A 21,466-nucleotide genomic window follows, 5' to 3' on the forward strand; every position below is an offset into this window, starting at 1 on the left:
TACTTCGTGTAACGTACGGTCGAACTACCACCCAACCTTAACGTAAAGTAAAATTAAAGTTAAGTAGGTGGTCGATCTCTGTCGTACTATATATATATATATATATATATATATATATATATAGTTATGTGTTAGAAATTCAAGTGATGTTGGTTGTGGTAAGAATATTCAGTAATATGTTGTTTCATGTGTAAGTTGTGCCTATTAAATTTTAATTAAACCCAAAGCCTGCTAATAGTACATGAGTATCATTATGAATGTTGGCAAATTACATACAATACAAACTGAGGGCTCATCATGTTAAAATGGTACCACCATACAATGAACATTGGGTAGGTAAATATTTTCAACATTTCGAGAAGGTAGCCCAAAGTTTAAAATGGCCCGACAGTTCCAATTTTATTGCAAAGTGTCATTATAAGCAAAGCTCAAGAAGCTTAGAGTGCACTTTCAATTGACGATTGTATAAAATATGATGTTGTAAAATCTGACATTCTCAAAGCCTATGAATTAGTTCCTGAGGCATACAAGCAAAAATTTTGTAATTATTGATGACACAACTACCAAACCCATGTGGAAATCACCTATGAAAAAGAAGTTTATTTTGAAAGGTGGTGCACATCTAAAAGGTGAATGACAACTTTGAAAGTTTGAAACAATTGATTTTGATGGAAGAACATAAAAGGTATTAAAGATGATGTCAAGACTCATCTTGACAAGAGGAAAGTAGAAGCTTTACAACAGGTTAACACATTGACTGATGATTTTGCCTTAACTCACAAAGTTAGTCAATAAGCCCATACACTTTGATTCCCCCCCTCATAGAAATGGAGGTAGAAGTAGTTCCAGTGGTCATTCAGATGGTGATCCCAAGTACTCCTTTGCTCCTAAATCTGGTCGAAGTTGACAATTAAGTCCAAGAACAGGTACGAAATCCACTCAGGTTATAGTGCTCCTGTTTGTCATAATTGTAAGAGTAAGGGTCAAGTAATTTGCAAATGTTGGACTTTAAAAGCAAAGAATAAAAAGATGTCACCTAATGCTCTTGTTTCCTCACATAAGTCATTGTGAGTATGAACCTGCGACAAAAGAATTTCTGCCATTTGTGTCCATTAGCAAGTAGTAAGGATTCCCGTACTCTACAGGTGTCCATTAGTAAAGATAAATCTAATTCCATGCCTATTAAAATTCTTTGGGATACAGGTGCTCCTCAGTCTTTGTTACTGCAGGAGACACTGCCTTTTTTCTAGCGAGTCAGCCACTAGTGAACTTATTTTAACCCAGGGCATTGAGGATAGCTTTGTGAATGTACCTCTGCATAAAGTTTATATACAGTCCGACTTAATCTCAGGATTTGTTACCATAGGTGGTACTCCTGCTTTGCCAGTTAAGGGTGTATTTTTACTGTTGGGTAATGACTTGGCAGGTAGTCAGGTGACTACTGATCCTTGTGTTGTTTCGAAACCAAGCCCTTGTGAAGATAGTAAATTTGTTGAATGTCAGATTTATTTTCAGCCTGTGCAGTGACTCAAGCAATGGCCAAAAAGGCATCAGTAGCTACTGAAACTTCAGCAAGGATTAAAGTTGTGTTACAAGATGATTTTATTGATTTTTCAGATACATTTAGTCCCATAACAAGGACAATTATCATCCTTCTGTTATCAAAGACTTTCTCAGAGATAAAGTTTGCAAGGGGTTTGACAGGCGAAGTAGTATGAAGGTTGAGTTGTCTTTGAAAAGTCAACTTCTTTATGAGCAGGAGAGTGGTCCCCAGATTGCCATACTTGTAAATAGGTGAATTAAAGAATGTTCTTGTAGGATATTTCATTAAGGATGGTGTTCTCACAAGAAAATGCCGTCCAGCTGATATTCCCACTAATGATGAGTGAGCTTTGTATACCATGTTGTTGTGCCTAGGGCATATAGATATGAAATAAAGAAAAAATTTTTTTGGCCAGGTCTTAGGTGCAATATGTCTAAATTTTATAAAACTTGCCACACATGTCAGATGGATGGTAAACCTAGTGTTCCAGTTCCTCCAATGCAGCCAATTCCTGCATTTGATGGTTTTTCTAACCCCAAAAACTGTGAAATTGCTAAAAAGATTTTTGGCATGGCCAGTTATTATTGGAGATTTTGTAAAAACTGCTTTGAGATTGTAGTTCCACTCACCAATTTGACTGAGAAGAAACATAAGTTCGTCTGGAATCCCAAGTGTGAAGTGGCATTCCATAAATTAAAGGCCTTGTTATGGAACACTCCAGTGTTGAAGACACCAGATTTTTGTAAACAGCTCACACTGACTGCTGAAGCCAGCAATCTTGGAATGGGAGCCATTCTGTTGCAAAATGATGATGATGATGGTATTGAACATCCTATTTACTATCTTTCCAAAAAAATTATGTTTATGTTTGTGTATACAGACCACAGTTCATTGATATTTTTGAGTAAAATAAGGAACAAAGTCCAAAAGCTTAAATTGGAGCTTAGTGTTGCAGGAGTACAACTTGGATATTAAACATATTAGGAGAAAAGATAATGTAATTGCTGATGCTCTGTCTAGAGACATGTAAGGGTTCAATGCAATTATGTTAAATTATATGAACTAAATATATTTGTGTGGGTAAATCTGTTACTTGCTTTGTTGAACTGTAGTATTTATGTCAAGTCATAATGATATTATTATTATTATTGTTATCTGTGTAATGTAAGAAATGTGTTTGAAGATGCTAAATTTTGGTACTTGACTAAGATATAGAAAATTTGCCATTTTATGCCAAATTTTATTTGTTAGGTAGGAAAGTGTTGCATATTTTTTGGTTTCATTACCCCCCCCCCTTCTAACTTAGTAATATTACATGTATATATGATTTGCTTCTTTACCCCTATTTCAACTTAGTGATGCGTATTTGTTTCGTTTTATACTGTGATTGGCCAATCCCTACTCAGCAATAGTCAAGTGAGGCAAATACTGTGCCTATATACTTATATGTATGGGTTAGAAATTCAAGTGTTGTTGGTTGTGGTAAGAAGATCGTGTAAGATGTTGTTTCGGTGTTTGTTTTATGTGTAAATTGTGACTATTAAGTTTTAATTAAACATCACCCGATGTGTGAGTATCATTACAAACGTTGATAAATTCCATACATAACAATATCTAGAGGAATCAGTACCTTCCACTGTCATGTTGTCCCTGTCTAGCCACCAGAGGAAGTTAAACTGAGGGTTCCTGATAAGGTGCCCTTGATCTTGCAGTACCCACTGCAAGTAACACATGTGCACATGGTCCAGAGAAATAAAAGTCTCCAGTGATGCCCAAGTCCCCAAATAAGACATAACCTCTTGCAGAGGAAGAGAAGGTGATGATCGTACCCTCTGAACAAAAACTCAATGGATTGCAAATGAAGAAGAGAAGGCTGGGCTCAACTGAGATGAAAAAAGACCCCTAGATAAATAAGATATTGAGTGGGGTGGATAATGAGCTCCTCACCTCGATAAACCAACCCACCCAAGCAGCTTCTCTAAGGAAAAGTTGGGTGTGTGAGGAAGACTCTGTGAAGGATAGAGCCAGCAGAAGGCAGCCATCCATAGAAAGATGGAAATTGACCCGGCAAAAATGGAGGAATTGACAAATGACCAGACCACTTGAAAGAAAACTTAAGGTTCTGATGCCAGTCAAAAGGCAGAACTCAAAACTTATAAAAGTGATTCTTGTGGACAAAATGTAGATAACGACATGAAGCCCAAGCAATAGGGATGTGAAGATAAGCATCAGATATATCGAATCTCTTCATCCAAAGCCCTGGAAAAAAAGTCCATTTGATAAGACAGGTAGGATTCCATTGTGAATCAAGGCACGTTGAGCAAACAATTCAGATGGGAGAGATCATAAACATGATGACAATATCCAGTCTTCTTGGGGACAACAAAAAAATAAGGAATAGAATCCTGGAAGTACAGGAGAAACCTCTTTGATGGCACACTTGATGAGAAGGTCTTGAACTGTCTCAGTGAGACACTAGCAGAAAACATGATCTTGAGGGGAAGGAAGGAAATCGGACTGGGGATAAGGCAGGAGGTGTGAGAAAAAGGATAGAGAGTTCTTATGACAAAACTCTAATGCCCCAAGGGTTTGCTGAACAATGATATGCAAGTGTATAATTGGGGGGGGGGGGGATAAAAATCAGAACAAGGTGCTGCAGTAAATAAGAAAGGAGATGGATCAAATGACACATGTGATGAATACAAAAAACACAACATACCTCTGATATCAAGTTTAAAAATGGTGACTGAGGTTTAGGTGCTTCAATAGGCTTAGAATATATTTGCACAGCAAAGGAAGGGAGGGGAGGCTGTCTAAGATGGATCATCCAGATCTAAGTTTTCAAGTAATAGGAGACTTGCTTATAGATTAGGAGATCCCTCAACTTGTATGAAAGAAGTTTTCTCCCAGTGAACTATGGCAGACACTTCGTCTGCCAATAATGCCACACCTACAGCTGTTGCCATGGGCTATTGAATGCAAGTACCATCAGTAGCCATTGTAGTCGTAATATTATATTGTAAATTCCTAAATATTGACTAACTACCAATAATTGAGTGAGAAAGAGAATTCACAATCAAATAAAAAATCCAATTCGATAATGGATTATAAACAATATTTTGAAATGCAAAAATCAGTAACTGAATATTTTCAAAATGCACAAAAGAAGAAGAAAAAAAATGTTTGAAATCAAACACTAGGTCTTAACATTGTTGTGCCAAATCGAGAAATGATAATTGGGTTCAACTGCATAGAGGGAGTCAGCTGCAATAGGAGGGTTTGTTGCACACCTATTAATGGAGGTCTGTCACATTCTAATTTGCAAGCTTAAATGCAGCTGAACCATGTGGTATACACATTGAATTAGCTGGGAGTTTCAAGGCTAGTGGGCAGGCAAACCGTGAATAGCCGAAATCGTGAGAAGAGATAAATAATTGTACAAAAACCACAGATGTTGAAAAAAGCTAATAAGTTGTGTTTTGAAATACTTAAAAATGAAGTCTATGAACATCTATCTAAATATCATAGTACTGTCTGTTGTCTGTCCATGTAACTACTTCACAGAGTGTGGATGGATTTTCACCAAAATTGGTATGGAGGTTCATTAGGCCCATGCAGGGGTACATACAAATTATATCAGTTTTGCATTTAGCAGCTTTTATAAGCATTTTTACATTTTTTACCACTTCGCCCTCTGTTGATGGATCATCACCAAATTGGACATGAAGGTTTATTGGGTCCATGCAGAGATATATGCAAACTTGCAATTTCATATTTTCTGTTTTGCACTTTTATGGGCGTTTTTGCATTTTTCCAATTACATATAAGTGAAGCAAATTTTTGTGTCCTAAGATACCCTTTCATTAATCATGAATTGATCATTTTCATCCAGGGGACAGGTACTGCTGCTAGTAATAAATAAAATTCTGCCTTTCTTTACCAAATGAACTGCCAGAATATACTAAAAAGTCAGAGAAAAGAAATTACAAAGCAAAATGCCAAATTTTCAAAAATAAACAATGTCTCGTGCAGAAATGAACACACGTCACTGTAGCAAACATTTAAACTTACTCCAGCTAGTGTAAAATAAAGTACTGATGATTAACATTTTTAATATTAATATTACCAGCATCGCATTTTTGTTATTGTTGTTTAACACATTTATGGAATCTGCATAATTTTTAAGATCATTTTATATGGTTAATAAAAATGATAATATGCCTTTGTTATGGAATACAAATTAATCATTGTACAACAGTACAATAAAACCCTATACTTTTTGTTATTTGGTATATGAAATAAAAGAAAGCATATTTTTCTTCAATTTCCAAACATGATTCTTTCCACAACATACTGGTGTAAAAAATACAGATGGTACAAATTCCTATATGATAAAAATGTAATTCACACAAAATTAAATTATTTTTCTTTAACTTCTAAGCAGGATTTTCCCCAAAATATACTGGTGTAATATAATGACATAAATTCCTATATGGTAAAATGTAATATTGTACAAAATGAAATTGGTTTAAATCTTACCTTTCTGTCTGAGTGTTTGGTTCTTATTTTAGATTAGATTTCTCTTCATAAATTTGACAGAATCTTAAGTACACATATGCATGTAATAGCTGTCTTTGTTATGGAGTATTAATTTTGATTCTGGTTTATTTGTACACAAACTTGTGACTTTTAATTGAGTTTTTCAATTGTTTTTGTTGCTCCATTCAAGCCTCATTTATTAGCCTAACTTAAAAGATACTCGAATGTTCACTGTTATGATGTTATCACCCCCCCTTTTATCTTTACCTAACTCAGTCAGCTACTTGTCCATCATGTGAATGAAATGCAAATGGATTCGTCATTCGACCTATGTTTATAAATGAATATTATAAAGAAGTCATTTTTACATTTTACAATTTACAATGCTTTACTTAATTGGGAATACATCACTGTGAATAGGAAGGACACCTAACATCTGACAATTAGTAGGTACACTGTACACAATAATATAATTAAATCACAGATACTGGACAAAACAAGAGCAGAAAATGTTATGATCACCAGCAGACACAGCAATATTCATACTTCTTAAACTAATCCCACCTTTCTGACCTGCCTTCTCTAAGCCCCGCAGTTCTCTCACTAAATACCATTTCCATTTGGCGTTCTTTACTTTCCAGCTTTTCTACAAGTCTCTGTCTCCTCTCAACTTCTCGTTGTGTACTAAATAGTTGATAAGGGATTTGAAGTGTAACAGTAGTTGAACTATATTCATAAATGTATACTATTAGTTATAAATGAAATATTAAAAGTTATAAATAGCTAGTATTGCATCATTTAACTAAGCTTGAAAAAGGAATGAAATCTTCAGATATATAATCAATTGAACATAACATGTAACTTTTGAATGATGTTCTCATAACAGTGGTCAGACTCAAGGTGCAATGGATACTTTTAATGTTTTGTACCTTTTAAACAAGTATCACTTAAGCTCCTTAAGCTTTTATCTTATCAGTGATGAAAATTTATGTTTTATATTTTCAAAACATTCCTAAGAAAAATCCAAAATTTTGTTAAATTTCACGAGTCTCCCAGTGATCAGTTTTCTTTTCTAGATTTCTAGTATTTCAAGGACATGTCAAAACCATCAAGGAAACTCTGTACAAAGTTCGAATGTCAAATAGTTTAAAAGTATAAAAAAAAGAATAAAGTACTTTAATTTATTTAACACATATGGCATGAGCAAGCAGTACTCTTTTTGAGGTGTTTTGGTGACTGTAAAAAAAAAAGCATTGCAGAAAGAAATAAAGAGTACTGTAATTGATAGAATAGAAAATGACAAGTCAGAATCTTTTTTTTTTTGTTTATTTGAAATTGGATGAATTTGTGAGAAAATATGGCTGTCAACATTTTCCATACATTACAGTACTTAAATCCAGTTAAACAATATGAATGAAACTAAATGTTACCAATATGAATTCTAATGCAATAAAGCTTATAAAGTTAAACTTTTGTTGTATTCATGGCCTTCTTTAGTTTTTATTTCAATTGTGATATAAGTTGTTTTACCTTTTTATCATTTGGGTAATTCACGTGGTTGCTATCTTGAGTATGTACTTCCTTGAATCTTGCTACCTGGAATTGGCCTCATGTAGAAGATGCTTGATCATAGCTGCAAATGAATTCTGAATGCCTCTTGAGACAATACTAAGAGTGCCATGCTTTTTGGAACTTTGCAGTCAAAGTAGTGAAATACTGCTGCACTTCTGTTTCAGATGGAAGGTCAAGTCTTTCTGGAAACTCAGCAAAAAGTATCTCAAGCATTCGCCCAGGCCCTACTTTGTTTCTTTTATCCTCAACACCTTCCACAAACATAGCCTCAATTTTTGTCTTGAAAGATTCAATTTTTTTTCCCATACACTTCTCCATGCCTTCGGCATTGTATAAAACCAGCATTAAACTTTTCAGGCACAAAATCATCCATATTATCCTCATTTAGTGCAGTAAACACAACTGATTGTAGAGAAGCTCCTAAACTCCTGATTACTTGAAGGATCATACTTCATATCAATAAAATCAACATGACCAATATCAACTAACTCTACTACATACTCAAGGCCAATTGTTATCATATCTTTGCTATTCATAGCACCTTTGCATTTACATATTTCCTTTGTTTTTACTGAAAGAAAGCACCATTAACATACTTGGCAGATGGTTTCATCCTCTACATCATCATTTTGAAAAGTGGGGAGAGCATCTATTCCATTTTCTACATTATATGCTTTCCATTTATCACTGTTTCCACGCTGGTGGTATTCAAATCTTGTTGAATTTGGTGTATGAACAAAGCTACAGGAAGTCAGTGATCCACAAAAGCGAACTTCATCTTCATGATTTGAAGTAAATTCATCCTCATACACCTTGCCAACCACTGTCTCTTCATTTTCATCTTGTACAACAACATCTCCTCCTTCTGCATTTTCTTCAATGTCTGAATAATTTTTACCTCTTTCCACATTTTCAACAGCTCCAAGAAGACCAGGAATGTTTCCATTAATACTGCTCTGTTCTACAATCATAAATGGATGTTGCAAGTCTCTTATATCAATCTTGATGTAGTCACGACCTGAATATTCGAAGAAAAAGAAGCTCTTTGTCAACAAGTTTTGCTTCATTAAAATGTTTCAGATGGCTAAAAAGAGTAAAATGCATCTTTATATGAACTTGTTAGGGCATCAACAGCATCATGCTGCAACGTAAAAGGGAAGACTCTAGTGCTTTTCAAACCACCATCATGCTGCAATGCATGAAATAGTTCCTTTGAGGAAATTACATTTTATCCCATCTTCACAAAAACTATAACTGCATTCATTGCAACTGAAAAATGATCATTGATGCATACTTTGCCATCCTGGGTCTCAGTGTGCACAAAAGGTTTCAATTGAACATTATGCTTTGCATGAATTAAAAGCATACCTAATAAAAGTATTCCATTCTGGTAATAATTTTGCATTGTCTGGCTGAATGTAAATTTTTGTAATATGAGGTAAGTCATGTTTCATCTGCATCATAATACCCTCATATATTGAAAGACCTGCAAACAAGTCCTGCTTTGAATACCCAGATGGTATGTGATCTTTATAGTTCATCGAATATCCAGGAACATCATCTCCATTATTCGTATGTCTTCGTTCACTTCTACTGTATACCATTGTTCCATGCCGTGATATACCTTTCTTTCCATAGTATTCAAATGTCTTCTCTTGAAAGTATAGTGGCTCATATTTCATCTTTTAGTCCAAAACTACTAAAACCTCATCTTCTTGAAGGGTTTCGTGTATTCGAATGATACGAACCTGCTTGATTTTTACTCTCACTTGATGACTCGTGTACAACTTGAACTTCAGTATGTTATCATATACAAGGGAATGGTGATCAAAACTCAATTTCTTTTTCACAAATGGGACACATTTGAATGGGATTTGACAACAATCGCAATATTCAGGAGAATTGCCATATGAATTGCTACTCAAACCGTAATCAGTATCATGACTTGTGGAATTGTCTATGCCAGTATGCTGGTGAAACTCCTATTTCAGAAAGTGCTCGATCACTTCCAGAGATTTTATTGCAATTTCTTTCACATTTTGATCATGAATGGTATCAACTATTCACTGGAAAAGCTCCATATTATCATAGAGAAGAATCCTAGAAGTATAATCCATGGCCTTTCTAGCCTTTTGGTCAAATTATGTAAAACAACTGACTAATTTTGCAAATGACCCAAATGAAATTTTATCAGGCATAGTCTAGATAATCCCTATGTATATATACTCCTTTATACTCATATGACAAAATTGTGGTAAACACTGATCCTTTCCATTAATTGTAATCTTATACATTCCCCATGATAAAGTTTTGATATTTTGATGTGAAAGGATAAATTCAAAGCCTTTTGAAGAGTTGATAAGTTGTATCACTGAACCTGATGGATAGGTGATTTAATCTCTGTTCCCCTCATTGATGCATGACAGTTCCTTTTAGCTGATTTATAGTTTTTCTTGCCAAAGGAAGAAATCAATTCCTGTATCTACTTCAACTTTAAGCCAGTAGAGATAGCTGCAAGAAGGACTTTTTTCTGTAAACACCATTCTGGTGGGGCCACTTGCATCTTTATTATGTCCTTTGTGCAATAAGGTTTTTCACAATTAAGAATTCTTAGTGCTACATCTCTCATCTATTCCTCTGGATCTTGAGGCAAAGTTGTATAACAAACTTTCAAAATTACATCCTCAAAGGCATGAGTGGCTCAATTTGAGTGTAGCGACTGAAAAGATATAGCATTTTTTCGTAGCTCTTTACTTTCAAGGTTGTTTGTCATACTTGCACTTAAACCAGAGAAGTTTTGAATGTCATGAATGGTCATGTTACCATTTTTGGACTTACCATGAGTTCTGTTTTGGAACTTTTTTTTTTCTAACTTGGGCAACTTCAGTCAGATTCTCCACTTCCAGAATCACATCAAGCAAGTCATCATTTGGCTCCATGTAGCTAACGAAGTTTTCTTTATGTTTTCTCAATTGTAAAGGGTTCGCTGGTCGCTTCCCACTTGGTTTTGGAGACAATCCGTCACAGGAACAACCACAATGAGTACAAGTTAAACAAACTTTGCCTCTGTGCCATTTACATTTATGTGATATCTTTGGATCATTCATCCTGTGATCAATTAAAGGTGTACAGCAAGTGCCTTACACCTTAAATGTCAAGCACCCAGAAAGATTGACATAAATTATGTCAATCGACGCAAATTTAGTTTGTAAATTATACAATTCAGTGTAAAAAATGTACACATCAAAAAATATCTTGAAAAGATGTGTATGACAAAAGAGATTGCGTAAATCAATGCCTTTTAGTGTGAGGTCCCAGCTTGTAAAATTTCAAAAAAATTGGACAAAAGCTGCAATGGGTTAAAAATATCTCGTCACCAGAAAAGAGTACACCTGGTTCATGATGTGCAAGTTAAAAAGTACTTTATTCTTATCAAGGAAAGTAAGAAGAAGAAAAAGAAATAAGAATTGCATTTTAAACCTTTTATGAAGTAGTGTTTACTAGTTGCTTATCTAAAATTCCTACAATGTATTAAAAGAAAGTCATTATGATTCGTTCTCTTTTTTTTTTCTTGTTGTTAATTAATGAAATCTCTAGTAAAAGTAAAAAAGAATGCAATAATATGCCAAACACACTATACTTGTTGTAATCAGTGCCAATGAGGCCTTTTGCCGGTGTGGTGTGAAGTAGATTAAGTTGGTGAATTGTAATTTTACTTAAGTCATTCATTACATATCAGAATTAGGTTTATGATTTTTGATAAAATCAAATTATTTATTTATTTCCACATCGGAATGTTATCATTAGTAATATTATTATTATTTTTTTTTTAACTTTTTACGTGCTATTCAAAATAACTGGTAAACCAGTAAGCTTGTCTTTGTTTATCCCAGAGTGAGTCAAGTAGCCACAGTGTCAACAAGAGAAAATTACATTAGTAATTATAAGAACTTCTGAATGAAAGTAAAGAGAATCTTTATATCATCATTATTATGTGCTAATTCTAAGGAAATTTCTTTGTTTCTTCCCTATTCTGTACTTTTTTAGTTTTTATTATTTTTTTAAGTTGCATTTATCACATTCAGATAGTTTGCAATGTGGCATGGCTTTTTTACAAGCACATTTGTCAGTAATTAATAAACAAGGTATAAACAAGTTTATATACCTAGAGTTGAATTAATCATAAAATCTTTTTAAAACTCACAAAGGCTGACCTGATTTTTCAAACTTGTTTTTCATAATTTCATCTAAATTAGTCAAAACTCAAGTATTTTTCAAATTGAATAATAACTTTTAAGCTGTTTAAATATGTGTTGGTTAAAGGGAATAACTTTGAGGAAACAGTAGAGAAGATGTTTCTCTCACTTGTTTGATATTGACCAATGCACTAAACTTTGGTATTTTTTATGCTTATTGAATGATGGTTCAATTATGTAAGTAAACTTTTACTCTTTTAACTATATTTTAAAGTTAAATGAGTTACACTCACACAGCATATCAGTGATTTATAGATGGCATTTATTTAGCAGTTGTAAGTTTTTACAATATTTAATCACAAAAGAACAGTATATAAATATTGAAACATTTCTTGGTGTGCACAAAGAACTAAAAACATACTGCATTAATTTTTGCAAACAATTTTTCAGAATGATAAGAAAAGATCAGTTTGTTGAAATGAAGAATGACCATCTGGAATTAGAGCCGTGAGTCATTGTCTGTTTTAGATGTTCTTTAGTAAATTTCTGGAATAAATGTTATTTTAAGTTAATTTTGGATGTATTTTAATAATTCCAATATGTTAAGAAGATATACTCTATGCATTTTGTTTTGTATGCAAGTACTGTACTTGGTAAATTAAAAGGATGAGTTGAATTATCAGTTATCTCTAATGATATAAAAAGTATAACATTAATGAATAATATAAATGATTTAAAAGAAGTGTGTTGGTTTCTACCAATATAAATGTAAATTATTATATTAAAATGTCATTGAAAGGTTTAGTTTTATTAAGCTTATTAACCTGTTTCATGTATAGGAAATACCACTGAAATAAGTTAATATTTTCTAAGCCCATTATTTTTAGCAGTCCTTATGTGAGCTTATGCTCAAAACTTTCATGAATATTATTTAAATGATGGTTTATGTTTACTAAAATGATTTTGTTCAATAAAACTTAAAAAGTTTGTTTCAGTTAGTCTTTAAAAACAAAAAAAAGGAAAATCAAGGACCATTTACAGGTAGTTTTTGAGATTCAAATTTTATACTTGGCATATCTAAGCTCTTAAATTATAAAAGTATTTTGATGTTAAGTTACTTGTCAAAGTAGCCCAAACATTTTCTTTTAAAATTATGATTAAGTAAAGCTACAGAACTATGGTTATGCTATTGAAATAAACAAAAGACTTAATCTTTATTTATAAACTACATGCAGAAAATAACAGTCTTAAAATGTGAAAGGTTGATAAGTACATATCCAGGAAAATATGTGATTTTTGTTTAATATATCCTTGTGTATAAGAAATAAGTGTTCGTATTTTTTTTTTATAGATTTGTTGAATGTATTGAGTGTGGAAGAAAACTTCATCAGATTTGCGTATTGCATTTAGAAAATATTTGGCCTGAGGGGTAAGTAAATATTCAATATGCATTACATCCAGTGATAAAGGTTTTTAAGACCTCCCATTCACGAAAAACTGACCCAAATTTAGGAAAAAACGCAGACCCAAAAAACGGATTGTAGGCGCCAGACTATGCAACTGTAATCCAATAATACAATCTAAAAAAGCTTGTTCTTCTGATTGAAAAAATATAAGTGAAATCTGTAAAATGCCTTACCAGGAACATAAAAATAGAAAGAAAGGAGGCTGCTTCGCCTGTGGCTTTTGTGGATGCTGCTTACCTTTGGATTCATGCATGAATAAAGCAAATCATATTAATTGGAAGTGAAGAAATTATGATGAAAGTGGAGAAAGAAGTGTAATGAGAAGGACAAGTGCCATAAGAGGTCAAAATTGAATTAGATTAGAAGAAAGCAAGGTGTATGATATTGATTCTGGAGAAGATGGAACTGCTAAAGCCTCTAAAACCATTACTGCTATATTCAGTGCATTGGATATTACCAATCGCACAGATTTGGAATGTTTACCTATAGGTGAATATAAAGCTAATGCATTGCAAAGTGTCAGACAAAGACAGAGGGCTGTTCGAATGTGCACATAACTGATATCAAATAACTGATAAGTTATTCCAATTTTTGTATCCGAGCGATCCATTTGAATTGAAGACATATTATATCAACAAACTACAGTCTAATGAGAAAGATATGATGGAACCCATTTCCAAAAGCTCGTGCAAACTATCACTTGTTGGGTGCATAAACATTTCCGTGGTTGCTCAAAGCATTTTCAAAAATTCACCTAAACGACATACATGCAAAAGGATGCTTGCCAACAAATTCAGTTTCTTACCAGACCAACAAAAACAGCTTATACCAGTTCAAAATCACTTAATGGGAAAAGTGAAGTTTTCCATCCTTGACAAAGACGTTTGCTACTTTGGAGTGTGGAACAGAACTGGCAAAAGGATGCTTGCCAACAAATTCAGTTTCTTACCAGACCAACAAAAACAGCTTATACCAGTTCAAAATCACTTAATGGGAAAAGTGAAGTTTTCCATCCTTGACAAAGACGTTTGCTACTTTGGAGTGTGGAACAGAACTGCCAAAACACAATTGTACTTTCTATGTGGACAGCTAGAGGATTGCAACAGCAATTACGTTCACTTAATGAAGCCTTCAAGTAAAGTCTGGTCAAACAAGGAATGTAAGGACTGACAATTGCATATTTTCAGATATGCCAGTTTATGAAGATGGAGTCTCGAAGACCTTCACAAAGCGTATAAGAAGTACTTTGATAGCTGTGAAAAGGTAGGGGTGCATACATTTCATGATATTGTGAAGCTGCTGACAAAAAGAGGTGAAATGAAAGCTGGCTTGTTAACCTACTGTATTTGATTAAAATATGTCAGTTCACCATTCCAGTCCATGATGGCAAGATTAAGCAACGTGGAGTATTCCAAAGTAATTGCGACAAATGACATTCAAGCAAGTGTCGAGAAAATCTTACAGAGATGGAAAGAAATAATGTTATTTCTGACATATGAGTACACACACACACACAAGCATTTGAGTTTAATGTCTGACGATCAGACTCACTGCTATACGTTTGCACTAGTTGGAAGATGCGATCATGTTCACAACCACAGCTATTGCGTTAAGTGTAACAAATGCGTCAATTTCTTAGACACTTTGGTTAGGCCAATTGTGGTGCAGGCTACCTCATTACTAGTAGATGATCTTGATACAACAAAGGAAATAGAATCAATGTTAGCATCCATCCAGATTCAACCAAATACGTCATTATGGTACATGGCCCATAGGCTTAGAGCTAAAGTCCAATTTGATGCAATCAACACATTTAAAAAAGAAATGAAGATTAATTCATCATTGATGCTTATTGTGCTTCATCATAAGCAGAAGGTGTTACCCATGAAGTACAGAGAAAGTCAAGTGGAGTACTTTGGTAAAAAATGGTATGTCATTGTTTGGTTCAATGATGGTCAGATGGGTATATGACAATGAAAGTGTTCCTGAATTTCAGTACAAATTTGTTGATTATGTGGTGGAAGGATACACAGGACAAGACAATGTACAAGTTGTGGCTGTACTGAAAGAGATGCGACAGGATGTTCAAACAAATTCTCTTGATATGGCTAGAGTGATTCTTCAAAGTGACAATGCTACGTGTTTTGCCTTACAGGATCTGATCCTATATATATATATGTATACCATCTCATTGTTGGAATGCAGTCTTCCACTGATGGGCACATTCTCCATGTCGAGAAGTGGATTTATACTGTGAGGCTCAAACTAGTAGAGGAAGACTGGAAACGACATAACTACAGAAGTGGACATATACAAGGCCTTAACATTTAGAGATGGAATTGCATGAAACTACCATAAAAGCACTTCATGCCAGTATGTTGAATGGTCCAACGTTAGTGGAAAAGTTCAAGGCAAAAACCGGAAGTCGAAGCACACGAGGTTCAGTGGGAGGTTAATGCTGCTAAAATCATTTGCTCATCCAATATATACAAGGCAGAAGTTGTTGTAGCATCCAAGCTTATTGCATGTGGAGCAAATGAACTGAATATTGAAACAAGGTTGTCATTAACATCCCCCAAGGCACCATTATGACACCTGATCGATGTGCAAATTCTGAGTTGAATGAACAAGATCAAGTCAGGATTACTGCTGAATCACTAGCTATTAACCAAGCACTGTCTGTGGTCTACTGTAATCATCCTGAAGTGGATATAAGCAATGTAGGAGGTGTAACTATTACACTTTGTCCAGAAGCATCGTCAGAAGGGCGGGCATGCTCTCCAGGGAATACGAAAGATGAAATGCCCAAGGAGTGTGTGGAAAAGTTAATTGAGTTATATGAAATGAGAAAAAGAAACAAAAGTTGGAAAATGTCGATAAAAAGCTCATCAGATTCTGATGAATTCAGTCCCTCTAGGAAATTGGCAAGATAGATTTCATGTCACTGTTTCCAAGATAAAGGCATTCTTTTCTTTAACTCCAGCTAAAATGAGGGTATTGATTTATAGTGATAGTACAATTCCCAAAGACATAGTGTGTGAAGCTGAACCTTCATGTTTGCAGAAAGAATTTGCTGTATCTTTTGCCTCACTTACTGATTTAAATATACAAACAGATTAACTTAGCCCTCGTGAACAGCAAAATTTACATACAGCTGTATCTTTTTCATATGTCATGGATTTCAAATCTGAAAAAGATTCTGAATAGTAGAGTCAAGTAGTTTATTTCTATCAATCAGCACTTTCTGGGACATAATATTTCAAAATTTGGCACTTAGAGGGGGGTCGGTTTTTTGTGACTGGGGCTGTTAATAAATTTCAACTGTTATTCTAAGGAAGAATTTTTATGTTTCTAATCCACTTGTATTTAGGAAAAATAAATACCTACTTTACATATATTTTTCAATGACAGTTTTTTCATTAAATGCCTGTTTGAGTTTTTTGGTATTTAAATAGGTAACTTTTTGTTTCTTTAAGGTCATTTTAACAGTTTTTGATTCCATAATGTTTTTAATTTTGTTTTTCGTAGGAAAACCATATATTGTATTAACTTGTATTCCACTATAATAGTATAAAATTTTTCATATTACTTTCCAATTTCAGTTGAAAAAATAAAATGTTTTTGAGAGACAGATATTCTTGTTCTCACAGGCTGCTATTTTTGGTGGAATTTTCTGTTTATTTCACATTCAAAAAAATATTCTTTTTAGTATTAATATTTTCATACTTAGTTTTTATTGGTATTTTGAACTTAGGTTTTGAAAGAGAAGAACAGTAAGCATTTTAAAATTCTCCAGAAATCAGTGTATTCTAAGCTAAAGACATTTACAGAAAATAACCAAGTAAAGCAATTAACAATTTAAACAACATCTGACATAGAAAAGCACAAGCTGTGACTTGATAGGAAGTTTTGAGCAGCATATCTTTTCATTTGCTGATCATGCAATTTTGCTGCACTGCCATGCATGCACATAGCTTAGAAGGAATATTAGTTGTGATAGATAGAGACCAGCATCAATTTCTTATTTGACAGTGCCATTCAGCCATAGTGACTAAAACACAAAAGCTTACAGGCCTTTTCTAAAATACTGAAAGAGAGAAACATCCTTAAACTACACATCAGAGCAGCTAAGCCACTCAGTTTTGCAACCAAATGGACTACTTCAAGATTATTTTAAAATTAGTCAAATGAGTAGTAACACTACTAATTATTATGACTTTGAAATTTCTCACATGATTGAGTAAAATTCCTTACCAGCATAATCATTCCCTGTAGTTGCTTCCATTCTTTTAATACATTGTGCCACATGTTGAAAACAGTGAATGAATTTTTATTTTTACACTTTATTGATGATACCAGTACAGATCTTTTTATTAACAACCAGAAACTGCTGATTTCTATAGCACTAACTTCAAAGTCTTGTAGATTTAAAGGTCATTGAGACACTCAGTGAACACAGCCCATTGAGTTCCATAATAATATCTGAATATTGATAGAATGGAGAGCTAGAGTTGTTGGCAATTGAACCAGCTGCTTACGCTTGTTTGGTTTAAAGAGCAACAATTTATTTGCATTACATTGATGTGATGATAATTTGTTTCAGATTTGTTACATCCACTATGAATAACTGCATTTTATAAACTGTACTCTTTAGCCTTCTATAATTAATAAATTTATGTACTGTTTAGAACATTACAGTAGTGCAGCATTTGTACATGCACCATGAGTTAGCGAAAGCATGAACAGATACATCTTAGTTTTGGTTCACAAAACAGATCCTGTAGCGATATTCTTCACTGGCATGTACTTGGAGTTTCTTATTTGCAGTAGAATTAGTTAAAACTTAGCTATGTGGTGGGTGTTTGAACCTGCTGTATTGTGTGTACTGTAAAAGTACACAAAGTATATATGTTTAGTCATTATTGTTTTAAGCTATGTAAACAAATATATACTAGATGAGTATTCCTCATTTTTATTTTACAGGCATAGTACTTTTGGAGTTTTTGTAAAAGTAGACAAGCAGACAGTTGTTACGTTTTAACTTTTGTATTCAGAGCTAAAGTAGCTAATGGATTTTTTCTACACTTGCACTTGTTCATCTATTCATGACATTTTTTAGATTTAACAACAAAATATTTTTTTTTAAAGCTTTACCTGTGATAACTGCTTGAAAGCCAAAGGGAAGAAGAGGAAAGAAAATAAATTTTCAGCCAAAAGTAAGTGACAAAATATGTTGAATATTTTAATTAATCAACCATCAGATAAGTAATTTTTGAAGAAACTTTGTTTCATTTAGCAAAGTAACATTCATATATGGGAGTTTTGTTACTCTTACTGTATATTGCTGTTTCCAGTACTATCAGATTTTTTTTTTTGAAGAAGCAGGATTTGACAATATCTCTTTTATACCTTGAATGTGTAATTTACTTGCTTTGTATCTTCAGTGACAAATACATATTACTTTGATCAAATTCCCTTGCTTTATACAAATTTATTTTACAAAAAGTTTTTGTCTGAGCAATCACAAATATTTTTATAAATGAGTTTCATAGTACTAACCCTATGCGCGTGACAGGGTCAAAATGTGCATGATGTAATTAAAATTTCTATTCAATGTCACTTAGCACACTTCACTTTGATTTCTCTTTTTCAGAATTTTCTAACACTACAAACTGAAGCTTACAACCATATAGAAATAAAAACTACACGTAAAGACAAGATACAATATAATACTTGAACCTCCTACTTTCTCAACTTGCTAAGACATCAAATTTGTAAAACCCACTAGAGAAGTTTCTCCTTTCTTTTCATGCACTTCAAATTATTTATGTTTATCTATCTGTTGGACAGGTTTATAACCAATAGAGAGAGCATATTGTAACATGTAGGAGTCTGAAAACGGTAGTTTGCAAGAAACGGTTATGCATGTTGAGTAAAGTCATTGCTCCTAGCAGTAATGGAATTGTTTGAACCTATTTATAGCTTAGTTAGATAGTCAGATAAATGAAAGTAGATGAACATCCTATTTTAGTGCCTGATGTGCTGTTTGTGTTCTAAAGTATATATTTGAAAGCTACTTAATGGGAAAAAATAGGGATTTTGGACCACAGAATGCAAGTGCAAAAAAAAAAAAAGGACCTCAACTATGATGTAAGTGCTAAATTTAGTTTTTTTATGTATATTTTTAAACAAAAATAGAATAACTTAAAATGTCATGAGCATAGGAACTTGAGCTTGTGAGTTCAAACTGTGTGTAACTTGATTAGTGTATTAACTTTATCTGTGGAGGAGAGACAGATATGAGCTCTCACTGTGAGTTATTGCTTTCCAGGGAGTAATAGCTTTCATAAAAGAATGTCTGACAATAAAATTAAAAGAAAACAGGTGTGTAAAGTTTAACATTGATATTGTTAAGATAATTAAATTAAAGATCTGGTGACAAAAGGTGCATTCAAAGAAGAAATAAAAAGGTATTTATTTATAATTTTTCATTTCACTGTACATTGCCAAATTCACTACAGTTGGTGTTAGAGTAGAGAAAATAAAAAAAATGTAAAATTCTACCCAAAAAAAAGAACAGACTTTTCATACTCATTTAGGATGTTATACAAATAAAATGGGAAAGATGAAGGTATTTTTATTCTCAAGATGAAAATCATCTCTGATGACTCGGTAAAAGCTGAATAATTTCACAGACAGATCTATAGTAGCAGTTTTTTATTAAAAAGTCTACTATTTTTATATACAACAGATTCATAATGTTTACTAAAAGCTTGCCAAATTTCATAAAAGTACATTTAGTAAATTAAGAATTATGTGTAGTTTCACACTTCCAAAGTGGGTCAAACTGATGTAATAAAAATTTCTTTTCAATGTCACTTAGCACACTTCACTTTGATTTCTCTTTTTTTTCAGAATTTTCTAACACTACAGTAGCTCATGTGCATATCCCACAGAGCAATATTTTCATTTAATTTTTTTTATACAAGTTTTCTTATCTAACCTAATAAGTTTGTAATTTTTACATTTTAGTTATTTTTATAACAACAAATAAAAAAATAGAAACACAACAAATTTAGTACTTCTTTATGGACTAAATTTAATTCTTCTAACAACCTGCTTTGTCAAATGTCCCTCCTTGCTCAAAGAAACAATGAGTTCTTTTTTCCATGGAGTTAACTTGAAACTCTTGGCCATTGTAGTACCATACTCACGTTTTAGTAGGTAGGTGGGCTTCTAAACTGACTCTTAATAAGAACCTGTGTTTATAGCTAAACAATGGGTGATGCAAAACCCAAACAGCCTATAAAGCTACTGATGTAATAATTAGAAAGTATTGCATCATTCATGAAACACATTTGCACCTACATTCATGAGGACATCAAAACAGACATAACTGAAGAAAAATGTAAAAAAATTTGGTAATGCAATAAATTTTTCCACCACTGTATGATATGATACAAATTTATTGACAAATATTAATAATAAAGTTATTTAATTAACTTTTCAATGTAACTCCATAATAGATTGTGATATGTTCTATTTGGTTCCCACCCATGTACATAGGGTTAAACTTCTATACAGTGATAGTTCTGAAGAATTTAAGTTAGCAGATATTACTATTTTATGTTGTTTATCATTGCTCACAAACACACTAGAAACCCTTAATTCTGGATATATTTTTAACCTTGTGAAAATAAAAATATAATCTACACAGAACAAGCATGATGGTTCCAGCATTTGTCTATAAGCATACTAAAATGTAATTAGAATTTAGCTAATAAATCAGTTAATTTTGACATTGGGGTTTAAAAACTGAGAAATATCAATCATGAAAGACATAATAGTGAATCAAGTTTAGAAAAGGTTGAATTCTTGCTTGTGAAAGAGAAATGCAAAAACTTTTTAATTTATTTATTTTTAAGCTAACGTGAATAGGTTATAAATATCCACTACCGGCACTTGTGTTTAAAATTTTTTTTTTAAATTTTACCTAAACTTGCACCTAAGCAGCCTAATACAAAAAAGGAATTACCTGCATTCGGTGTACATTTTTTTATACGAATATTTTTTAAGATAAGTCAAAAAACCCATAAAAGAGATTTAAAATATTAACCTTATCTGCTTAAGTAGCTCTTCAAAATTTTGAA

The 21,466-nt window shown here is 33.0% G+C and overlaps 1 protein-coding gene across 2 annotated transcripts in view; it reads left to right on the plus strand.

The window, feature by feature from the left end:
* LOC106474685 (CREB-binding protein-like) overlaps positions 1 to 21,466 on the plus strand; it is a 153,990-nt gene that overhangs the window by 83,560 nt on the left and 48,964 nt on the right. For both annotated transcript variants that reach the window (XM_022379968.1, XM_013935380.2), the window contains exons 15-17: positions 12,301 to 12,357; positions 13,202 to 13,279; positions 18,465 to 18,532. In XM_022379968.1, coding sequence (XP_022235676.1) covers positions 12,301 to 12,357; positions 13,202 to 13,279; positions 18,465 to 18,532 — 203 coding nt within the window. The remainder of the gene's footprint in view (positions 1 to 12,300; positions 12,358 to 13,201; positions 13,280 to 18,464; positions 18,533 to 21,466) is intronic.

Source organism: Limulus polyphemus, unplaced genomic scaffold (assembly GCF_000517525.1).
Source record: "Limulus polyphemus unplaced genomic scaffold, Limulus_polyphemus-2.1.2 Scaffold141, whole genome shotgun sequence".
NCBI lineage: Eukaryota > Metazoa > Arthropoda > Merostomata > Xiphosura > Limulidae > Limulus > Limulus polyphemus.